Genomic DNA, 23,386 nt, shown 5'->3' on the forward strand with positions numbered 1-23,386 from the left:
CAACAAAAAATGCAAGAAACCTCCCGAAAAGTTTACGGATCCTGGTAGTGTTTGAGGTTTCAGTACGTTGATGGCTTAATGAACGAGATTGTAATTTGGTTCTTATTTAAAAATCAGCAAACTGGAAATCCATGCTTTTTTCATTCTATTAGGCAAGCTATAATATTGTGATTTCCTTAATAATCCAATTAATTATTAAACTACACCCTTTAAGTCTTGGCCAATGGTTTGTTACAAGTTTTTGTAGGCCGATTATTTGGTTAATTAAGCACAACCATCCGTATCCTTCCTTATCTGATGGATCCTGCACGTAGTTTCCTCATTAATAAACTCCCGCACGCCAACATTATCGACTACGTAATTAGTTAATTAGTTATGCTAATATTATGCACCTTCCAGACTCGATCATCTAGCTACAGCTGCAGACTAAGTTTCAAATTACCCGAGACGGTTACCCGATCAGAATAAGAAAAGCGACAAATTAAGAATCCAATCGCCTAAGCAATTATAAGAAATCAGTTTTAGAACTGATGAGGATAGCTACGATGGTTGTTAATCCGATGTCAAGGAATCAGAAATATCACACCATCAGTTGGATTTATCTATATTACAAGTTACATCATCTCTAATATCCAATCATAATGTTTGTTACGTTAATATGAGTTGAAAATTCTAAGTTTGTAGATGTAAATGTTTGCGAAAATGTGAGCTCGCAACTCGATAAGATGTGGAAACTGGAGTCAGTGATGCTGGATGTTTGAACACAAAATGGGGACCATTATCGACCTCATGAATTCATGTAAACATTGAAACAATTTAATATTTATGAGAATCCACCAAATTTCTGTTCATGCAGAATCGCCCACCTGGATTTAAAATTTTACTTTAAATTTTATTTAAAATTTTGCGTCACATACATTGACCACGTTAGGTGTCTCTTCTGGACATTACATACCACAAGACCGTTTTAATTAGCATCATCCCAGCTTGAAGTTCATTTGAGAAACTGGAAAACTGGAACTTTTTCTTCTTTTAATTTTCTGAATTTGATCCACGTATATATTTAAGAATATAGATCTTCAAGTCGTTGTACGACTACATACGCTACCTTGCCAAAATATTGGAGAACTTACCTAACAGCATTAGCCATGTTAGACGCTGTCATGTGGGGCGCAGATATTACCTACGTTTTCTAAGGTACATTGGCGGTGTACCTTGAAAAATGTACCTTGATGTCAATGTACATTGATATCAGTGATTCATCAGCTCTTATCTTACGTGTTTGATATAAGAAGACATTGTAGGTATTATTTATTTTCTTCATATTTAGCAATTTACATTGCATCCAATTCAATTGAGGTCTTTGGGGTAGAGACCGCAGCCACCCAATTTCAACAACTGTTGAGCCAACATGGACCAGTAATTGCTGTGGTATGCTTTCGTCTTCGTTGAGTCCATGTCATATCGGATCCAAGCTGTTCTGAGGGATAAAGGTGGAGTTGCTAGTTGATAGACGGGAGTACCTAATAAAGTAGCCACTCAGTATATATTCGGTGTATTTTTCTACATTCCATGATTTTCACTTATTTTATTTAATTCATTAAGGAGTTATTAATGGTTTGAGTTGAGATAAAAAATGTTGTAAATGTAAGTTTATTACGTTATAATATTATTGTTAAAAATGAAATGGGTTTTACTTCCTGAAAAGTGTTAAAATAATATCATATCCCACATCTTACTACCGAGAAATATTTTGCAACCAGAGAGGGATTGCGTGTAAGAAATTTCGATACACAGGTGAATGAGCCGGAAACAACGGTCCTCGCTTCTTTGGAGAAAAAGAAAAAGGTGGAACATCGCATCATAATAATGGTAGGATTGCATGCAAGCTAAGTGGAAAGTTCATCCATTTCAATTTTAAAAAGCTACTCATCTTCTAATAATCTTATTGTAAAGAAGAAAATAGTATAATCGTTTATGAAAAATTGTGTTTAATATAAATTATGATCAAATTCTATTTAACAGAATTAATGAATTTCTATTAAATTCCTCTAATAAGCATAAAGTTGATATGATGGAATACACCGCAGCAGGATACACTCGCTGCCCAAAAAAATTAGAAACCTTTATTATCTAGTAGAGCCACCTATTGCCCAAATTACATCTTTTCAAATCGTAGCATAGATTCCACGAGGTGTCTGAGGGTGTATAGCTCTATATTTGACCATTCTTTCATCAGGATATGGAAAACGGGGAAGCTGAACGTGGATCCGTTATGAGGTATGCCCTTTCCAACATTTCCCGGACATTCTCAATTGGATTCAGATCTTCAGAATCAGGCAGCCAGGTAGATGCACCAAATGTTGGGAATTTTCTGCAAATTCAGATACAGTTTCTACACGTTGTAATCTTGAAAAAATCCATCGCAATCCGAGTAAAAATGAACCATTGCAGGGTAGGTTCAATACGGCAGAAAGATATTAATCGGAGGTAACATGACCTTTTAACGGTATGAGCGGGCCCAGTCCATACCAACAGAATATACCTCATAACGGGTCCACGTTAGGAAACAAAAGAAATTTTGTCGACTTAGAAAGGAAGAATGCAAAATTTAGAAAAAAAATTATATATTTTATCCATTTATTTTGTATAAAAGGATTCACGCCGATCCTTCTCAGAGGCAGGTCGGAAAGTGAGCACGTGTCTATATCAGTATGACTCCTTCCATATTGGGTTTTTTTTTATATGAAAACCCCAAACATGAGAGGTATTAGAACCTATAGTACTTTGTACCGTGCTTGGGTTGTGCAAATATAAACATCCCTTTAACTACCGTCCTCCATGCGTCTTTTGGCATACCATCCCTTAGTCAGGAGCGTTGAGAACAGCCACAGGCCTATGAACACGCCTCATTGGGCCAGAGCGCTTTTCCATGTACAGAACTTGCACTCCAATTTCAACCCCTACACATTTTACAGAGAAGCAAAACCGCCTACCCTTAACGCCTTTATGGTACTAGTCTACTACTAACTTCTTTCAGTAAAAACTATAGCGCGGATTGCAAACCGAACGTCAGAAGATGCATATTACCCAGCCGGCATCCATTAATGATCTCTACTTTTGGTTGCTGGAACAACACCTCCTCTTCCCATGTATTTCCTAGAAAATGCAACTTACAGAAGCGAAAGTAAAGTGCGAACAAGGTTCTTTTGTATCCAAATCTTTAACCAGAAAAAAGGTGTAAACCGAGACTCGTCAAACCACATCATCTTATTCCGCTATTTCACAGTTTAGGCTGGGTGTTGGTGGAACCACTCCAGTTGAATTTTTCATTTTTTACAGAAATGAATTCGTATAGACACTAATCTGGGACCACGAAATCCCATATTCTTCAACTCCTATGGCAGAGGAGTTGAGAAGTCTGGGAATCTGGACTCCTGTAGCATATTCTTATTATATCCGACAAGGTCGTTCTTATGAATTTGATGGCATTTTAATTGACCATGAAGCATATTCTAAAGAAGAAAAATCTCACTGTTTCCAAATTTTAATTTGTATTTAGCAAGAACTTTCGTCTTCCTCATCCAAAGGGAGAACTACTTATAAGTTTTTTCCATCTGTATCCGTTTTCAGTAAGTCTACTTTGTAGTGGTTCACTCCGAGCTCACTCACTTGTTAATCCTTTCCGACCGTGGCTCAATTCCAGGCTCTCTTATTTCGACCTTTCCACAACACAGTTTTGTTTTTGTGACGCTCCTGAGGACGTTCCCCATATATTATTCCACTGTCCAGCTTACGAATCTAAAGGATTCGTAAGCTGAACAGTGAAAATAATATATGGAAATAATATATATATATATATATATATATATGTTATTTAAAAGCACTGGTCCTGGTCAAGCACCGCAAGACTTTGCTCTTGAGGTCTTCCCATTATGGAAGACACTACTTCTATCAACCAATAACGTACGATCTTCATAAACTGCAAGTGGAATTGTAGTTTTGACTGAAAGTACTCATGTTTCTATTTATATTATTGTCTAACTTCTCCATTCTTCTTTTTCTTCAACCTCCTTTCTCGTTTTTTTTTTATTTATCTTATTTTTTATTATTTTATTTTTTTTTTTTTTGCTGGTAGTTGAATCGTGAGCTGTCTTAACTATGGGATGGCTGGCACCCACTGGTATTGCCCTACCTCCGGGATATTGTTCATTTCAGGACCGGCATACGAGATTGTTAAAGTGAGCTACGGTACATACTTAGTTGTGGCTCCCCCCCCCCCCAGTGTGGACCACTGGGCAGGCTTTCCAGGTGGTCGCCTTCCTGGTTACTGAATGGCTAGAAACATCTAAAGTCAACAACACTTTCACTACACAAACACAAAATTACATACCTTTTTTTGGCCTTTTTCAGAGTTCTTTATCATCACAGTGGACCACACCGAGTAGAACTAAAGTTCTGCATAAGATACTATACATGTCTACATTTCTTATGGAATAGTTCAGTTGGAAATCGATTTTTCTTTGACTAAATTAAATTTTTCAGTCATTTGCTGCACACTGGATCCTCTATTTTTACGCACATCATCATCATCATCTGTCATCGTTCCGCTATTCCACGGGTCGACGAATGAAGCCTCGCTACCATGCCCTATCCGTGTACTCCTCTCTGTTGTTGATTTCATTCCAGTTTCCTCCTCTCTTATGACATCGGTCTTTATCATGTCTTGCCATCTCATTCTTGGTTTCCCCCTTGGTCTTTTTTCCCTTAATTGTAAATCAAACATTCTTCTTGGCTTCTTCTCTTTCATCCTCTTGACATGTCCAAACCATTTCAAACAGGACCTTTCAATCCTATTCTGGAGTTTTTCAACCTGAATTCTCTCCGTAATCACATCATTCCTGATTTTGTAACGTCTTGTCTTTCCGGCTATGCTCCTCACAAATCTCATTTCTTCTCCCTGAATTCTGCTTTCATCCTTTTTCCTCATAGTCCAAGTTTCAGATGCATACGTCAGAATTGGTACGTAATAGGCCTGATTTTACGCACAATTCGTTTTAAATTTCCTGCGACCTCCTTGCAATATTTCTTTCTTTTAGAGCTGCAGTCTCCTTTCATTTTCCACTCACTGTATACTTTTGAGATTGTTGCTTTCGACACACCAGTGATTTCTTTTGTTTTCTCAGTTGTAGCTCCTGCAACGTGCTCCAACAGTAACACCTTTCTGAAAATTGGAAAGATCACCAGTCTTCTTCAAGACTGGGTCGACTAAGAGTACCCAATAAAGTGTACATTATTTAGCTGATACCAAGAAACTTGCGCTAATACCATAGGACAACTCTTACCTCTGCTTACTATATATTTTACTATCTGTTGACGCCAGTTGCAAAACATTTCTGATTTTTTGGCCAGTATGTGTTGGTATTACTTATAAAAGTCAATTATCGTTGCAATTTTAATACCCATTATCTTAATACCAATAATCTTAATACCATGAAATATCAGCGTACATACTGAATTTTCTGTCTTCGATTACTTAAATCAAAAATAGCAATTTGCATGCATCAAATAAGTTTAGAAAACGAGCGCCCTCAAAATGAAAAATAGAATACAAAATTTCCTATTTATTAAAAAAGAATTACGTACAATAAAATTTAAAGTCAGGCTAACCAAGTCGCGTTTCTAAATTACTTAAAGCGCTTCAAAACGTTCGCAGGTCTATCACGAATCCATCATCAAACAACTGGAATTGTAATTGTAAAATTATGAAAATACCAGAGATCACCATCTTGGCAACCACCATTGTACCAATACATGGTTCATGTCTGCCAACGGAATTTTTATTAGCATGAAATATTAAATACTTCCGAAGTTCAGTCTGTTTGACAAGCGCCTTCCTTTTGTAGAGGTCTGAGTTCGAACGGAAGTAACTTTCCACACGCATTTTCGAACTCTATTTTACAACCAGCAAAACAAACAGGCCTTAGAGAGTAATATGTCTGCAATAAGAGTAGAAATCATGCAGAAAAACCCAATAAATTCCCCTGCTTGTAAGAAGACCTTGAGTTCAGATTAATCCCATCTGCGATAATTTTTTATTTCTTCTAAATAGTAGTGGACATTATAACGAGAGGTATTTATAATGAGGTTGGACACATTAAAAATCATCTTGGACTATAATTTCGTTGATTCGCATGCATGTAAACAGCGATGTCTCTAGTGTAATCATTCCTGTATATGGAATTCATTAGTTAAGATTATCGTTGTCTGCTAAGAAAGGTAAGTGATGTTAAAGCAGACACAACTAGTGCCCCCTGTTGTTTTCTCCATTTATCGACTGTTATAAGAGAGTACGGTTCCTTGACTGTTTTATCCATGCTGTATTTTATATCCTGAAATGTAAAAATCTTTAGCAAGTCGGATAAAAAACTCAAACGCCTTTAGCCACGTGATCAAGGACAGTCCTAAATAAGAAAAACAGAAAATAAAGAAATAAAATAACTCTCGCTATCTATCGACATAAGTTATTATAGACTTACACTGATAATGGCTATGGTAGACTACAGCTAAAGGGTTTCCATGGCAATCGATTTTGTTAGAATACAGTGTAGGAGCGGATTGAATTGCTTTTTCTGAAATTGTACGCGCAAACAACAATATTTGACCAGGATGAGGAGTAAAAATTATTGTCTAACTGAATTTAATTTGTAGAACATAATGATCATGTCCTTGTCCATGTGGCCACGATTGAACGTGGCCTTGAGGGCGCCAGTCTCCATGTGCATAATACAACGCCAACTCGCTGGGTTAACGCAGTTTTATAATAAAAATCTATCTTATACCACTGTTTTATCGCACAAGCCTACACGTTGCCATGGTTACACAAAAATAAATGCAAATAGCAGACACTCAAGAATCTGTTATCAACAAAGGATGCATTTATTTCTCAAAAAAACTTTTCCATCTCTTCAACAGAAACAAGCAGAAATAGCAAGGTACGTTTTTTTCAAATCAAGGTGCAACTTTTGTTAGCTCCTTAAGAAAATATTACATTAGCGAGGTAGATGCTAAGGGAAAATGTAGTTCGAAGGGTGAAGTGTTTTCTTTGTATCCGATGGGTTTCCATTCCAAGATGTTTACCGCCATTACACTGAGTGGCACTTTATTAGGTCCATCTACCCTTTTCATGAAATGGAGTAAGTAACAGCATCATGTATACATACCATCCAATATAAAGCAGGTGAAATGGGCAAGACGAGAGATTTAAGTGACTTTGAACGTGGAATGGTAGTCTGCGATGGTATGAGTATTTCTGAAACTGCTACTCTGCTGGAATTTTCACGTGTGACTATGTCTCGACTGTATTCGGTCCAATAACCATTAAATCCAGACAACGAAGATCCTGTGGTCGGAAAAATCTCGTTAATGCAAGAGGCCAACAGAGGCTGACGGTCGTCCTTTTGCCAATGTCACCATGAGAATTACCCGTCTTTGGATCTTCTCAAGAAGCTAAATGTCTTTTTTTTCAGATGAAGGCTCCATACTTGGACACAGCATTCCAAATGCGGTCTTACCTTATGCAGTGTAGAGATAGGGAAGTCATTCCTTTATGTAAGGAAGTCATACAATTCCCATAGTGATCGTAAATATTTACGATCAAATGCATCCCTTCATAGTTGAAATGTATCCATCTGAAATGGGTTCTTCCAACAGGATAATGCGCCATAGCACAAGGACAGGATATTCCAGGAATATAAGAGTGAATTCATCGTACTGCGGTGGTCTTTTCCAGACACCGCATCTTTTTTTTATTAATCACAACAGCATAAAGCCTTACATTTGCGATTCAATCCAATTAAGCACTAGTGAGATGAGATGGTACGAACCCTTCGGAGTACCGCAGCCGTCCAACTTGCAACGAATATGGGAAACAAACAAGAAAACAAGGGCCGGCATCCCTGTGGCACGCATTCCTTGAGTCCATGCAACGACGAATCCAGGCTGTTATGATGGCTAAAAGGGGGGAGCCGCTCACTATTGGGTATGTGTACCTAATAAAGTGGATACTTAGTATAAATTGCGCGAATTATATGCGTAGTTTGGCTGGTTTTATTTCCTCGTGAGTAGCACAGTTGGTATAATCACTATCCTCCTAACGCATGGTGGAAATGACCTGAGTTCGATTCCTGTCAATAATGCGAGGAGTTTTTATGGGCATTTTCACATTCACAAAGTGGCTGATTTAATTGGTCTCAGGCGAGGGTAGCATGGTTTTTTATGAAAATTAAAAAATATATTTATTCAATTATTGAAATGTATAAAACTGAAAAATCTGTACATTAAAGAGCCAATTTCATCCATTCGACTGAATTCGTTGCACAGTAGTATCTTAGTTGCTTATGACATGGAGAAAGAAATTAGATTTTTCTTTGAACTTACTCGCTGTTAAAATAGGTGCATCGAAGGATGAAATTTATCCTAAGCTACTGAAGACCACAATACTAGAGTTTTCCTCGTGACATTTAACTTAGCATTAATATTTCCTAACTAGAGTGCAGAATTTAAAAATTACATCATAGGCGTTTATATTAATGAATGGAACATTGCCAAAACTGCGGTCAACAGATAAACAGACATTGAAAAAAAATAATAATAATAAAAATGGAAGGAAAGAAAGACGTAGATATTCTGCGCATGAAACTCATATTATCTTTATTTATTTATTCATCAGTTTAATAGATCATATTCATACCTTAGTAGCATTTCCATTACAAGTGTGTTCATATAATCTTACATTTCATATTGCTGCCAATTCTATAGATTTATGATGGAGGATCCATCTTTTTGATCCCTTTTCCTTCTCACCGTCCTAGAATCGTTTTTCCATTGACGTCTTCGCAAAAAAAAAATAGTAAATATTTTTGCAATGTTTTTAATTATTATCCGAATTTCTGCTTATTCTTAAAGAATAAGTAATTAACAATGATCTTTAATAAAAAAAATTCCAAAGAAATTCGAGGTAAAATTTCAGAAGACATACGCAAGATTTTCTGTGTACAGTGTTATAAAACCTGGAAAAGAAAACATGTCTGTTTTGTGTACTTTGTGTAGGTGTAATCTTTCAATTTCAAGTGCAATATTGCTCAAGTGTGGAATACTGTTCCCACATCTGGGAACAATATTCCATGGTAGGGCGGATTTGTGAATTATACAGAGTGGACAGCTGTTTGGAAGAAAAGTAACGCCAAGAGCGAAAGAGAAAACCCAGTTTTTTAGATGGAGAGGAAGCAATACTTGTGATGAGCTTAGGATAGAAGTCAGGATAATCCCTAATCATCGAAGATAAGCATAGGAACAGAGAAGAATCCTTATTTTTGCGAGATATAAGGCAGGACTGAGTTTTAGAAGGATTGAAATCAACTAAGTTAGCTTTGCCCTACTGGACCTGGAGATCAGTATTTAAGGAATTGGTGGTGAATATTCGAGATGAAGCTGCTTATGCAGGGCAAGGTTTCTTAAACTGAAAGGTGAAATGAAATGTGTTATCATCAGCAAAACTATGAATAGCATTTTCAGTCAGAATAAGTCATTAATATATAAGAGGAAAAGAGTGGGAGAAAGAACTGAACCTTGCAGAAAAACGGCATTAGTGAGAAGTTAGTAGACAGAGAGCTATCTACCATCACCCGCAGTGAGCGGTCAAAGAGAAAACTGGATACCCAATTACAAAAAAAAGAAACTGTCTACAATCCATGAGATGGGAGCTTATTTAGAAATTTAGATCGTTATGCGAAACATGATCAAAAGTCTTTGAAATGTCAAAAGAAACTGCTTGAGTTTCACCAAACTTTTTCATTGATTTTGTCCCATCGAAAAAAAAATTTTTTTTTTGCGGAACCAATTTGTAAAAAATTACAGTTTGAAAGCCTGCTTCTAAAACAAATTATTATTTTTAGAATACTTTTTAACAGTTTTGAAATCTTATTTTAGAACAAAATATTGCATTCAGTTGATTTTATTGCTAAATGCATTTATAAAAAAAATGAAGCAGGTTAGTGATGATGAATTTTACACTGATGACATTTTGGAGATATGACGGTCTGTAGGTGAAACAGTGATCAATTATTTTGTTATGGGTCACATGGTAATCTGAGCAGCCTATAGAAATCGCCCTACAACCCTTCAGACAGTTTGGAGATTTGGTATTCGTGCTAATATGACTTTCGGATTAATTACACTGGTCTAGATGGAACGAGAATAGATGATAAAGACAGTAAAAGACAGAAATAGATATAAACGTTTATCTGTAACATTTGATTAACAATTTCTTCATTTTCGTAAGGATTCACCTGGAGACCAAGTGCCTTAATAGAGTTTGGAGTCCTACTTTGGTCCTTGAGGTATTTAAACCAAATAATTACCAGGATCACACAACACTGAACACAATAGCCATCATGCACTTAATCCTATGGAACCTAAAGAAATCTTTAACAAAATCTGGGTCGAAACTGACTACACAGAAATTCTTGGTGGTTGGTTAAGTTATGACAAAAGGAAATGCGAAGAGTAAAGCAGTGGATGAGGCTGAATGTGTCCGATTTTTCAAAAAGAATAGTGTTAATTCGATAGATAGACTACCTCTGTGACGATGTGAAAGAAACCCATAAAAGTTATTTTCTTCCGTAGGAAATCAGATCTTTTTTTTTTTTTTGTTAACAGTTGTTAAAGTTATCAAGTTTTTTTTTAATATTTGATAACTTCTTATTGAGCGCAAATATATTTGCTGAAAGGGAAGGTAATCTCAAAAAGACCACCCAATCGAAAAAAAGGAAAAGGAAACTATTTGAAGAAGATGAAGGCAAGATGAATTACTTCGTAAGAAGAACCTCTCTCATCTTTCAAAACGACTTTAGTGTTAGCAAAGGCTTGTAGCGTTATGTATTGGCAAGACAGCTTAAATTAATAGAAAAATTCATGAATTTTAAGGAAATATTATGATATAATATCACATTATAAACAATATGAATTTATTCTGAGTTAATGGTACAGAATAGTCTACGTTTTGTGACTTTTGTTACTCTCTCTTCATCAGAGGCAAGTTAACGACAGCAATGAAAGCGACAATTCTATGAGTTCGAATTTACAACAAAATTAACATCGTGGAATACTAAGGACTGCTGTCAGATGTGTTTTTTGCATATAAATTGTGATTGCTTCATAGTCTTTGTCTTCATGAGCAGAAGATAAAGATAAAGCTTACAGTGTTACTTTGATCGTATGAGCTCCATTAGTACCTCGTAGGATGTGGCTGAATAGACGCAAAAAGCCGCTTTCACTAAGATAAATACATAGTCAAGTAATTAGCAAAATTTTTGTATATTATGACTTAGTAAGGAAATTTATCACGAGGAAATATTCGTTTTGCATCAGAAGTGATGCAGTCTCTGATGCAAAGTGGATTAAATAAGATAAGCGCTATAGCAAGAATAAATATTTAATTCCCGGGAGGTCTGTAATTTTTTTTATATTCCCATTCTCCTTTGTGACCTCGTACTTTGAAGATTATACACTAGGAGTATAAATTATTCAAGAGTGAGGGGGAGGGAAAAAGAATCCTTCTCTTCTGTCTGGAATGTTTGTCTGGTGCACTACACTATCGATTGTTTGCAAAATAATGTTACACGAAATTGGAAAAACTCAAATAGTAATACCTGAAAAACAATATTAAGTTTCGAGATGTATTCCTGGTAATTAAGATGCAGTACACAAGGTTTATTACTAAGCAGAGTGAAGTAACAAAGTAATAATAAACATAAAAATACCAACTTGTTTAATTCATTAATACCACTGCCTAAAAAGAATCATTAATAATACAAAGACTGCAATTATTATTGATCGTGTGTCAGATGTTGTTATAATAATAATTCTCCTGCATATACACAGGCCCAGTTGGTAGGATTGCCGTCCTCCCCACACCAGGTGGAAAAGACTTGAGTTCGAGTACGTGAGCAATATGGCCTTGGTCGCTGATGCTCCTAAAAGCCTACAACAACAGCAGCATCTACACAGAATATAGTAATTGTGATGGATATGTAACATCTGGCTAAATCAGCAAACTATTTGAGCGTTTTAAGAAGCACAACAGAATCTAAGGTTGATTAGATTCTCACACCCAGTTGATGTGGATGGCCATTGCAATGTTGAGTCCGTTTGGTGTGACATAAGCACTGGGAAAACGAAAATGAGAGACCTAATGACCCTGATGAGCACAACGAACAACTGTACAGAGAAATAGAGTGGGCCAGTAAATCAGAATATCTTAATAATGGGTTTTAACTTTCCAGACAACTGACTGGAACTTCTAATTTGTCACAGTGTCAAGGCGTTTATAGATTTATTGGATGCCTGTTTTCTACACCAGCATGTTAGACAGGAAACGAAAGAAAGCAATACTCTTGATATGATTATCAGCAGTGACTCTTAATTCATTAAGAATTGCAAATAAAATAACCACTAGGTGGCAGCGATCAGGACATATTGATGTGGGAGACTAATGAGACTCTGGCAGAGAACAAAAGTACATGAGGTATATTAATTATGAAAGGATATAGATACTTCACTTCACAAAGGAGGTTAGCAAGCTAAAGCATATTTTGAGAACTCTTTGGCTAAGAACGCAAAGAATTCATTGCTAAAGGAAAGATTTGAATCACATTGGTCCACTGGATATAAATGGAATAATTATTGATAATCCTGTTCAGTTTTCTGACAAACTAAATAAATCTTTTGCATCTGCGTTAACACATGAAGTTTTTAGAGACAGCGTTAGCAGAAGTCTGTCTAATATGGATTGGAAGTTTAAATCAATTTACACCGATGAGCCAAAACATTATGACCAGCGAGTCGTTATGCAAATCGAAGCAACTGCAGGTGAACTACGGGGCGTGCGCGGGTCGGAACACGGTATAAAAAACACCTGATACTAAGCTCCATTAATTAGTGTTACTCTTGTTCTTCAGATGGGAAAAGCAGCGGACTTAAGCGAGTTTGACAAAGGCCAAATTGTAATGGCCAGACGACTGGGTCAGAGCATATTCGATACTGCACGGCTGGTGGAATGCTCACGGTTAGCCGTGGTTAGTACCTACCGAAAGTGGTCCGAGGAGGGAAAACCCACGAACCGCCGGCGAGATGTTGGATGACCATGGCTGATCGATGCTCGAGGTGAGCGAAGGCTCTCCCGGATGGTACGTGGCAACAGAAAGGCGACTGTGGCGCAACTGGCTGGTAATTGGAATGCTGGTGATAGGAGTAATGTGTCACAACACACACAAGAATGCCACAACACAAGATTTTTTGATTGTGTTTTCACAACGTGGCACAGTTGGTCGCTCTCAAGCGAGGGTTGCATGTCTTTTTTTTTTTTTTTTTTTTTTTCGTAAACTCGGTTTCTCGTCCAATAGACAGGCAAATAGACCACAGAACACATACAATTTACAGACATAATATATATGGGACAATATGGTCTAAATCGCTGATGTGCCTAAAAAACTTGACGATCATATTAAAATTGAATCTTCTGGCCACCTTACATTGGAGTATTCGTACTGTTTTGGCTGTTCTTAATATTTTAGAAAAAATTTGTTGGTAAAATAAAATAGAAACAAAACTATTAAGGGCTTCTAAATTAAGCGAAAAAGTACAATACATATTTCTTATTTAAAGAAATAAATAAAGAAAATAAATAAATAAATTTAAAGCAATGTTTTAACCTGAAGAGCTTACATGTATAGAAAGTAGATTTTTTTTAAAGTTAACGATGGAAGTTTGTTCGGAGTTTTGGAAATGAGTATGGAATCACTTATCTACCTTGAGCATATTTTTAGCCACGCAAAAGTTTTACCAAGTTTTGTAAAAGTTTTGACCAAGCAAAAAGTTTTAGTTTCGTGATTAATGTAGTTTAAACGTTTAAATTAATATATATATGTATTGATATACAAATATGTTCAAGATGGACACGTGATTCTATATCACGTGTCCATCTTTCGTATTTTTACTATAATTCGTTGTACAAATTCGAATTAAAAAGAAAAAAATCTGGATATGGTGGCTCTAGGTCCTTTTAAGATATCCAGAACTGACCGTGAAGGTATCCGAGGGTCCGAGTATGGCAAGTCCTCAAGCAAGAATTTGTCAGATGTTGCCAAATATTTTTCTTATACATCAACCAAAAAAATTCCCACGTCACCTGTTCTTCCCTTCTAAGAATTTCTCTAGTTCTTTCTTAAAGTTATTCAAACTACCCGCTGAAAGCAAATTTCTGCACATCTATCCAGCAGCCATCCTTCCTCAGTTTGAATTTATACCCCCTCATGTGTATAGTCTAAACAAGAGGAAGGATTCCATCAGCATTTAGCCTACCCAATTAATTTAAAGCCTTGGACACCTCAATTAGACTTCCTCGCAGGTGCTTGGAACTGAAGAAGTTCCAGAACTGTCTTTTTTGCTAATACCACTCTTTTGTTCATAATCTCGTTGCTCGTTTCTGCATCTGTTCCAACAGATTCTCATCCTTCCTAAAATGAAGACTCCAGACCTGTATGCAGTACTCAAGACGTTGGCTAACCATTGCTTATTATAGCGGGATAATCATCTCCTTGTCCTTGCTGGCGAAATTCCTGCATATCATTGACAAAACCCCATGAGCTGTTCTGGTACCTCTCTGCACTGCTCAGAAAACTCCATGACTGACTGTACAGTTGCCCCAGTTCTGTTTCATTCTCCACTACATAACTTTTAAGATGAATGACCGAAAATGATGAATTTTATAAACTAGATTGTATTTTTAATATTTAAGAGTCAAGTTTACAAGTGATTAAGTGATTTACAAGTGGGTTGTATTAAACACCAAAGCAACGCAACTAAGGCTGTGAAGCGTTAATGTTTTGTGACTATGAAAGGGATCAACAAAAAACAAGGATTTTAAGGGATGTCTGCAGAGGAGAATTGATATAAATCATTTCATATACAAATTGAAATTTATTTTTTAAATGGTTAAAAGAACACAATATCTTTCCGTGAACCACCTGGAAAGTTCTTTTAATTCTTGATGACCGAACATTCCGCACAGGTAAGGGATGTGTCTTATGCAACTGTGAAAATGATATTATAATCCACTTTTCTACCCTATAACATTAAAAAATATTTGTTGCCTCTGGGTGAAGCATTTTTTGGCATCTGAGAGGAATTTTTAAACGATGTTAACAATAAATGGTTTGTGGCCAACAAAAGGAAGAAAAAAGTATTAGCAATTTGGTTGATTAATGGGAGAAGCTTGGGGGCAGTACTACTGCTATACCATGATATATCTTTCCAAAGAAAAGGAATGTTTCATTATCGGCCTCAATCAGATTGCATCTCAGAAGTTGTATTTGCAACTGACACATGCAGCAGTAGTAGTGGTAGGGTTTCAGGAGCATCAACAACTAAGACCATTTGTCTGTAAATTGTGTGTGTTCTGTGGTCGAATTTCTGTTTGCCGGACGAAAAACCCAAGTTTCGGGAGAAAAAACCATCTTATCCTCGCCTGAGACCGACTAACTCAGCCACGTTGTGGAAAAGACCCGTAACAGTTCCTCACGTCATCGACGGGACTGACACATGCATTATCGAAATAAACTCTGCTGAACAAAATATGGATGCCTCCTCTAATCAGTTCATTCCTGTGCAATTTCAAGATGAAAAAATGGCTGAGACCATAAACCTCAGCAGTAGAATCGCTTATGAATTTTAAGCATCACAATACGTAGATTTTAACAAAACGTTTAACGAAAATATCACCTCTACCTAAACTCAAACAAGAAAAGAATGGTATATATTCTACAGGATGTATCTAGACATCACCAATCTATATTGAAAAAAAAAAAAAAAGTATATCATCCATGTATGCAAAGAATGAAATATAAGCTATTTCGAGACAAATTTAAAATGTGATTGGATACTGTGCTGTTTTATAGAGTGGTTTCATGAAGATTTTACAATCTTTGTCGAATATTGTATTGAGTATATAAGACAGAACAGGAGGGGAACAATATGAACTGTATAGAGTATATGAGAGAGAACAGGAGGGGAACAATATATTAAGAAACAAATGTAATCTGTAATATTTTCTAATGGCTATTTAGACATCAAAATATTACTATAAAATCTTTTAATAAATTTCGTTTAACATTTTCAGTTTTTCTTTAAACTGATGCTCTATCTTTATCCATTATGGAAAATTTAGAAGAGCATCACTGTCCCATATCTGGACAATGCTGCCCTTTTAGAAGCCATAGTTTAATAGATCATTTCATGTTAATTTTCAAGCAGGGTTTCCCATTTTATCCCGTGAATAGCCCCAAGATAGCACAAGACATCATACAAGCAGTGGGTTACAATTTTTAAAAGTCTAACCAATTTAAAATACTTAATAATTGTAGGAGTATTTGTTGTAGAAGTAGGGTTTTAGGAGCATCAGCAACAAAGGCTATATTGCTCTGTGTGTATTATCTGTAAAATGCGTGTGTTCTGAAGCCGATTTTCTGTTTTCTGGAAGAAAAATTCGAGTGTCCAGGAGAAGAAACCATTCTTCCCTCACCTGAGACCGACTAACTCAGCCACGTTGTGAAAAATGCCCTTAAAAAAATTCCTTCCGTCATCGACGAGACTCGAACTGAGGTGTTTTCCACTCGATGTGAGGAGGAGGGCGATCCCTTCCAATTGTGCTACCCACGAGGTCCTTAAGTTAATTACAATTGCATTAATGATACCTGTTCCTTATTACAAACACGTATTCTGTCATATCTCTCCTACATCGCGTCACCACACAATTTATTTTCCTCTACTTCAATCGCATTTCTGAACTTTCGTCCTAAAAGCAAGGTGAAGAATTTTTTGTTGTTGTTGTTGGTTTTGCTGCAAGAGAAAAGTGAAGGAATGTGACAGTTTTTCACTGTACACAAAGTTCTGCCCTAATACTGTAGAAATTTTATTAATCTCCATTTTGTGATTCTTTTTTTTTAGTGTCGAAATATTATCAGAAACTTCCTTTCTGTTGTCTACAACATTGTAAACTCGAAGACGTTACGAGGTCTGAAATATTGAGGTTTGAATCCGCTACGAGTAAATTTCTTTCCATCTATTCCTCCTCTTCAACATCATCATTATTCTTGGCAACGTTAGAGAGTTCGAAGTGTTCTTTTGTAACGGATGAGAGATTATTTAGATAATTATTTGTTCTTTAAACAGCCAGAACAATAGCCAGACAGATAAATTTATCTTTAGTATTACATATGTGTATAATATTAATGCAGTTTTCAAAGTTAATTAAGTGGAAATTGTTGTAGTAGGATTTAAGGGGCATCAGCGACTAAGGCCATATTGCTCCGTGTATACTGTGTGTGTATTCTGTGGTCGATTTTCTGTTTTGCTAGACGAAAAAAAACAGAGTTTACTGGAGAAAAAACCGGTCTACCCCTCGCCTGAGACCGACTAACTCAGCTACGTTGTGAAAAAAAAGGCCCTTAAAAATTCCTCCCGTCATCGACAGGACTCGAACTCATCTTTTCCACACAGTATGGGGAGGACGCGATTCTACCAACTGGGCTACCCACGAGGAAGTGGGAAATACCCAAAAAAGAGTTTTGTGTGGTTGAGCTGGGCTGGGGTGTTTTGAATTTGAGCCGAGTCTATTACACCTTCAATGTATACTGCTTGTAAATTGTATGTATTATATGGACTGTTTGCCTCTAATCTTTCTCATAAGAAAAAAATTACGCTGCTCTTATCTGAGACCGATTAACTCGGCCACAGAGGGAGGGGGGAAACAAATAAGTTTGTTATCAATTTTAAATTAGAAATAATTCACTTATGTAGGGCAGATCTCCTTTCAGCACTCTATGTGGAATTAAATGTGTTTACGACTAATAGTCCAAGCAGGAAAAAAAATGAAGAAACATCTGTCCCATTCTGTTAGAAGCGAACCTCACATATTCTACCATTAATGGCCAGCATTAATGCACTCAGAGCATTTATACGTCTTAAAAAAAGCAGCAACATACAATCATAAAATAAGTAGAGTACATAAATACAGAAATTTTGTATTATAAATTGCAGCGGACTAAAAATACAGTAATCATTAAAATTAAAAAGAAAAGAGGAATCGAAATTGTAAATGGTGCACAGAAGAGAATATAGCTGTTGAGGAGAATATAATTGAAACCGTTCTTTCGACATTCGCTCTATTTAAAAATACAATATATTGATGCCTCGTGATTTTACTTTTCTTGGCGTTTATTGTATGAAACTACAGTAACTAGAGTTTAGAGTAAGCTATCTCTGTTGTTGCTTATTATAAACAATCACAAATTTGGTTATTTCGAAATGCTCGACTTTTCTCTAATTTACGCCCAAAGTTTATGAGATGAAAATTGAAGTTTCCGAAAGGGAAAAACTATGAACGCTCGCCGAGGACTCTTATTATGCAGCGAGTGCGTCAAAAATTTCCCAATGAGTGGAAGACGAAAAACGAATACAGCTCTAAAAGAAGAAATATGGCAGAAAGTCGGTAATCCAAAAACGAGACCCCAGGAATTTAAAGCAAATAGTACGTCAGAATAGAAGGTCCAGTGTGCAGAAAATGAGTGGAAAATTGAATTTAGGCAAAGAAAGACCTATTTCAAACCGAAAAAGTTGAAGAATCGGGGATTTGGTAGTCGTGTACCTATACAAAATAAACTTTAATTCAGTAAACATCGAAAGATTCGACTGGAATGATACCGCCAATGCCAACACTGGATTGTGGAACTGTGGGAAAAAGATCAAGTGGTCTGACAAGTCCCGATTTACATTTTTATGCACCAATGGTAGGGTGAAAGTGTGGCTTGAACCTCATGAAGTCATGCTTACAAACTGTCTCCTGTCCACCACTCAAGCGGCTGGATGGAGAATGTCTAGGATATGTTGCAAAGGTCAGTTTGGCTTCGCATTCCTCTACAGACCTAGTACATACCTAGTACTTCGCATTCCTAGTACATACAACTGACAAATATACTGATAGAAGAATGGTCAAATCTCGAGTTAGATTCCCTCTGACACCTATTATAATCCACGCTATGACATATACGGCTTGTAATTCGTGCAAAAGGTGGCTCTAGAAGATATTAAATAAACGTTCTAATTTTTTGCCCAGTGAGTATATAATTATTCAAGTTTTTACAAATTTAACACACGTATCTTCTACACTTGTTCGCTTAGAGTACTAAAATTATAGCATAAACGGTTACCCCGTTTTCTCTATATACAAGTATACCAACTATGACTGAAGAGGCAACCTTTTCTGCCTCTCATCTTTCCATCAAGTTAGAGAGGGCACAAATAGCTGGAGTAGGATCCCACGATAAAGGAAAATGTTAACAACTCTACATAAAAAGCCCGACTAATATGGGCCAAAAGACAAAACTGCACTGTATGATTGAAAAGCTGTGAGTGGTCTTGACGTTGATGTAGAATTTTAGGAGCATCAGCGACTAAGACCATGCTCCTTGTATATTTTCTGTAAATTGCGTGTGTTCTGAGGTGGTTGATTTTCTGTTTGCTGAGCGGAAAACCCGAGTTTTCGGGAGAAAAAACCACACCACCTTTTCTCGAGACCGACTAACTCAGCCGCGTCGTGAAAAAGCCCATAAAATTTCCTCTATCATCGACAGGACTCGAACTCAGGTCTTAACGGGTGAGGAGGACGGCGATACTACCAACTGTGCTACCTACGAGGGCGATGTAGTTTTATGAATCCAAATTTTTTCCTGTTTTCTGATGATGCCAAGCACTGGGTTCACATGGAAAGCAACGAGGCATTCATCCAGACTGTGCAGGGTGTCGAACAAACTGGTAGTGGGTCAGTGATGCCTTAGCGATATTTTATCTCTTATGAAGCGTGTCCTGTGCTTTCAATACCAATCACTAACACTACTTAATTTAAACTTTTTAAAATGACCGGATTGTTCAACAGAAAACCAATAGTCATTCTCCAATTTGAGCATAAACTCTTTCGTGTCTCTTTGATAACTTCTGGTGTACTTAACTCTGTCTCATTAAGTACCAGAAAATAATTGGGGAAATGGATTACTTTATCTTTTAACACCTTATACTAGTTCGCAATTCTGTTTTGTTTGTTCTGTACATTAATCTTGGTAAAATTTCTTGGTTCACTACTGTACGTAATTATCTAATGTTTTTCACAATAAAAACTTTTCAAGGGTTCATCTTCCCTTAATAGTGTTAATAAAGCTTCCCTTAAAATGTTATAATCTAGGTCAAAGCCACATAATAATAATAATCGCCTGGTAGAATTAATATCCACTACATGTACTTTTTTCTTCTGGTACCAAAGACTTTATGTGTAAGCACTTACCTTGAAATTCCTTTCTAGCCGCACTCACATTGGTGACGATGTTTGCCACATGTCCCAGCACGGCAGCAAAAAGAAATAATCCAAACACAAGCTCCAGCACAATAAATATATATTCCCCCCTAGTACGAGGCCGAGGTAGACCTCCTATTGTGGTCAATGCCAGGGTACTCCAGTAAAAGGCATGGAGGTACTCGCACACAGCATCTCTGCATCCGTCATCCTTGGGCCCAAACCAATCTCTGGAACCAAAGCCTCCGTTTTTAGAGATGATGTGAAAAAGACAGGCGTTCCAGTGGAAGATGACCAGGAGGTAGTGGGTCAAGGAGACGCCCCGAAACACATTGGGATAGTTTGTGTGTCGTTCCGTTCGATCTAGAAATGCCCAAAACCGATAGATCTTCACCAAACGGAAGCACCTGAGTATCGAGTTGAATCCCACGGATAGGTACAGAAAGTCTAAGGGGAGGAGACACAAACAGTCGATGTAGAACATGGTGGAGTTCAGGTAGTGCTGTCTTAGCTTCACAGAGTCCGTCTGCAACACACCTTCGTGAAGGTACCCTGTACGGAAGTGGAAACCCACGTCCACGGCGTATAACAAGTCCGCGAAGTAGTCCAGAGCGAACCACGCCATCAAGGTGTCTTCGGTGATCTCCTGGAAGGCGAAGCGGTAGATCATGACCCAGAAATTGTAGAGGAACGCTACACTCACTACCATGGACCAGTAATAACAGAGGCGTCCGGAAGGATCGAACACAAACGTCCACTTACATCCGGTCTTGTCACTTCCTGCCGTAGAAGTCTCCCACTTTTCGAATTCCCTCTTGATTTCCTTTCTTCGCTGTTCTCTGGTCTTCTGGGAGATCTCGAGATCCGATCCCACGTGAGCCTTGTTCACGTAGGCCAGGGGCTCACTGCCCCTCCCTCTCTGCTCTACTCCTTGGACCCTCCGACTCACGGCGTCTAAGAGGGACTGTCTCGACCCGGACTTCAGCTCCTCCGATGGCCGTGCTGAACACAATGGCGATGACGTATAAATCCTGGCGCTACTTGCCGCGCGTCTTTCGCTTACGAGGCAGGAACGCTCGCCACCCGCTGTGGTAATGATCCCTGGCACGACTCGAGGGCCGTTTGCGGTGAGCGTGCCCGTACCGTATTTCACGTTCTCCGGTGCTGCGTTGCTGACCACAGCGATTTCGTCCAAATCATCGTCCCCCTGGGCGTCCTGTTTCGAGCAGGGCGTATACTTGACGATCTTGCTAGCTTCCCTACCTGTTCTCAGTGTGGTGGACAGCGATATCTTTTTCATTCCGTCCGTGCGTGTCAGTCTCTCCTTGCAGTGGCCAGGCACGAAACCATGACCTCACTTGACCCCCAGGTCACGAAGGTCACAGTGATGGACGTCAGTCCTAACTTCCGCTTAACCATCACGATTTCGCTAATCCACTACTCCGAAACATCTTCAGTCAGTCCTAACCCCTGCCAATACTAGAAGGCTTTTAGCATCGGCGCTTGTACACGTCATGCAGCTGTTACGTCATTGGCAGCCCTCCCCATCTTCCTGCCCCCCTTTCTACAGTACGTGACCGGTGTCACTAGCCACCGTTACTAAGTGCAGCACGTCTGTCGGAGGTCGCCGATGAACCCTACGTTTGTGAAGTTTCCTTGTATCCCGCTGAGCTACAAACACTACCGCTGGGATGGGATGGCGCTGGACCACGTGCACAAATCGCCAGTTGTCGACGACTACCCGATCGAAGCTTCAGCATCTTCTATCACCGACTATCTGGAGAACTCTTCACCTCCACGGCAACTTTGGAGGATGGGGGGGGGAGAAAGATACTCTTGTTCCCAATTCCCTCCTGGAGGCTAAAGATGGTGGCCGAGATGTAAACTTAAGAGGGGGGAGCCCCGTCAGTCTCCCGTTGATTAGTAGTAAGAAGCGGAGACAATCAGCTAGGTAGGAGAGGAGCAGTGGAAGACATTTCTCACAGACAGGTACATAGTAACGAAGTGTCGATCATCAAATACCTCCACTCGGCATTCATTCGCCAAAGTAATAAATAGACGGACGCGAACACAAAACTACGGCGAATTTTCGGGTCGCACGATGCCGACTTCACAATAGGTGATATCACAACCTTCATCCGTAGCCACATCTCATCACCAACTGCACAGAATGTAGCACACTTTACCAGAAAATGACAGCAAGCCACCGCGTGTAGAGAGTTGCGCGAACCGCGGGCCACCGGGGCTGTCTCATTCTCGAAAGAGGAGGGGGGAGGAGCAGTGAGAAGAGAGAGAGAGAGAGAATGTGCAACGGTATTGGATTTCTGCATAGCAATCCATTGTAACAAAAAAGTCATAAAAATTCTCAGTCGTAAGTGAAGCAGAGATAAAAACATTAATCATAAGAGAGTTTTGTGGTAAACATTCCGAATTATTTTATAAATAAATCAAACTTATCTGCTGTATGAAATATTTCTCCTAAAAGCAAACTTAATATAGTTTTTTAAAGTAGTACAACTTAGACAAGTTGGTTATTTAAGAAAAGAAAATTATATAAATGGAAAAATGGATTAATTTTCTGGGATATTATGAAAGTTAATAAACTACCAGGACGCTTCTGCAAAGTATTTTTATTCATTTTAATTAGAGTAAGAATCGAATAAATCCAGCAAAGTTTACAATAAAGCCTGTAAATGTTGCTTCTTAGCAAACAATGGTGTAATGCCGGGAAGGTAGACTTGCAGGGGCAAATTAAAACTAAATTCGCTTTTTATTTTCCTCTGTTTTCTTTTCAAAGCTTATTCGATGTAGTTCATTAAATAAATAATATATTATTAAAATGATTATACGTATTTTACTGAAATTAGAATTATGGTGTTTTGATAAAGGAATATTAAAAATTTCCTGTTTATTAGATGAAAAGAT

At 37.8% G+C, this 23,386-nt stretch overlaps 1 protein-coding gene across 2 annotated transcripts in view; it reads right to left on the minus strand.

Moving 5' to 3' along the window:
- Window positions 1-22,631, minus strand: part of LOC150091802 (uncharacterized) — a 142,014-nt gene extending 119,383 nt beyond the window's left edge. For both annotated transcript variants that reach the window (XM_090377043.1, XM_090377034.1), the window contains exon 1: window positions 20,453-22,631. In XM_090377043.1, coding sequence (XP_090233169.1) covers window positions 20,453-21,761 — 1,309 coding nt within the window. In that variant the 5' untranslated portion in view covers window positions 21,762-22,631. The remainder of the gene's footprint in view (window positions 1-20,452) is intronic.
- Window positions 22,632-23,386: the final 755 nt, after the last annotated feature.

This window comes from Mastigoproctus giganteus, chromosome 1, assembly GCF_048544385.1.
Source record: "Mastigoproctus giganteus isolate SK-2022 chromosome 1, ASM4854438v1, whole genome shotgun sequence".
NCBI classification, from domain to species: domain Eukaryota; kingdom Metazoa; phylum Arthropoda; class Arachnida; order Uropygi; family Thelyphonidae; genus Mastigoproctus; species Mastigoproctus giganteus.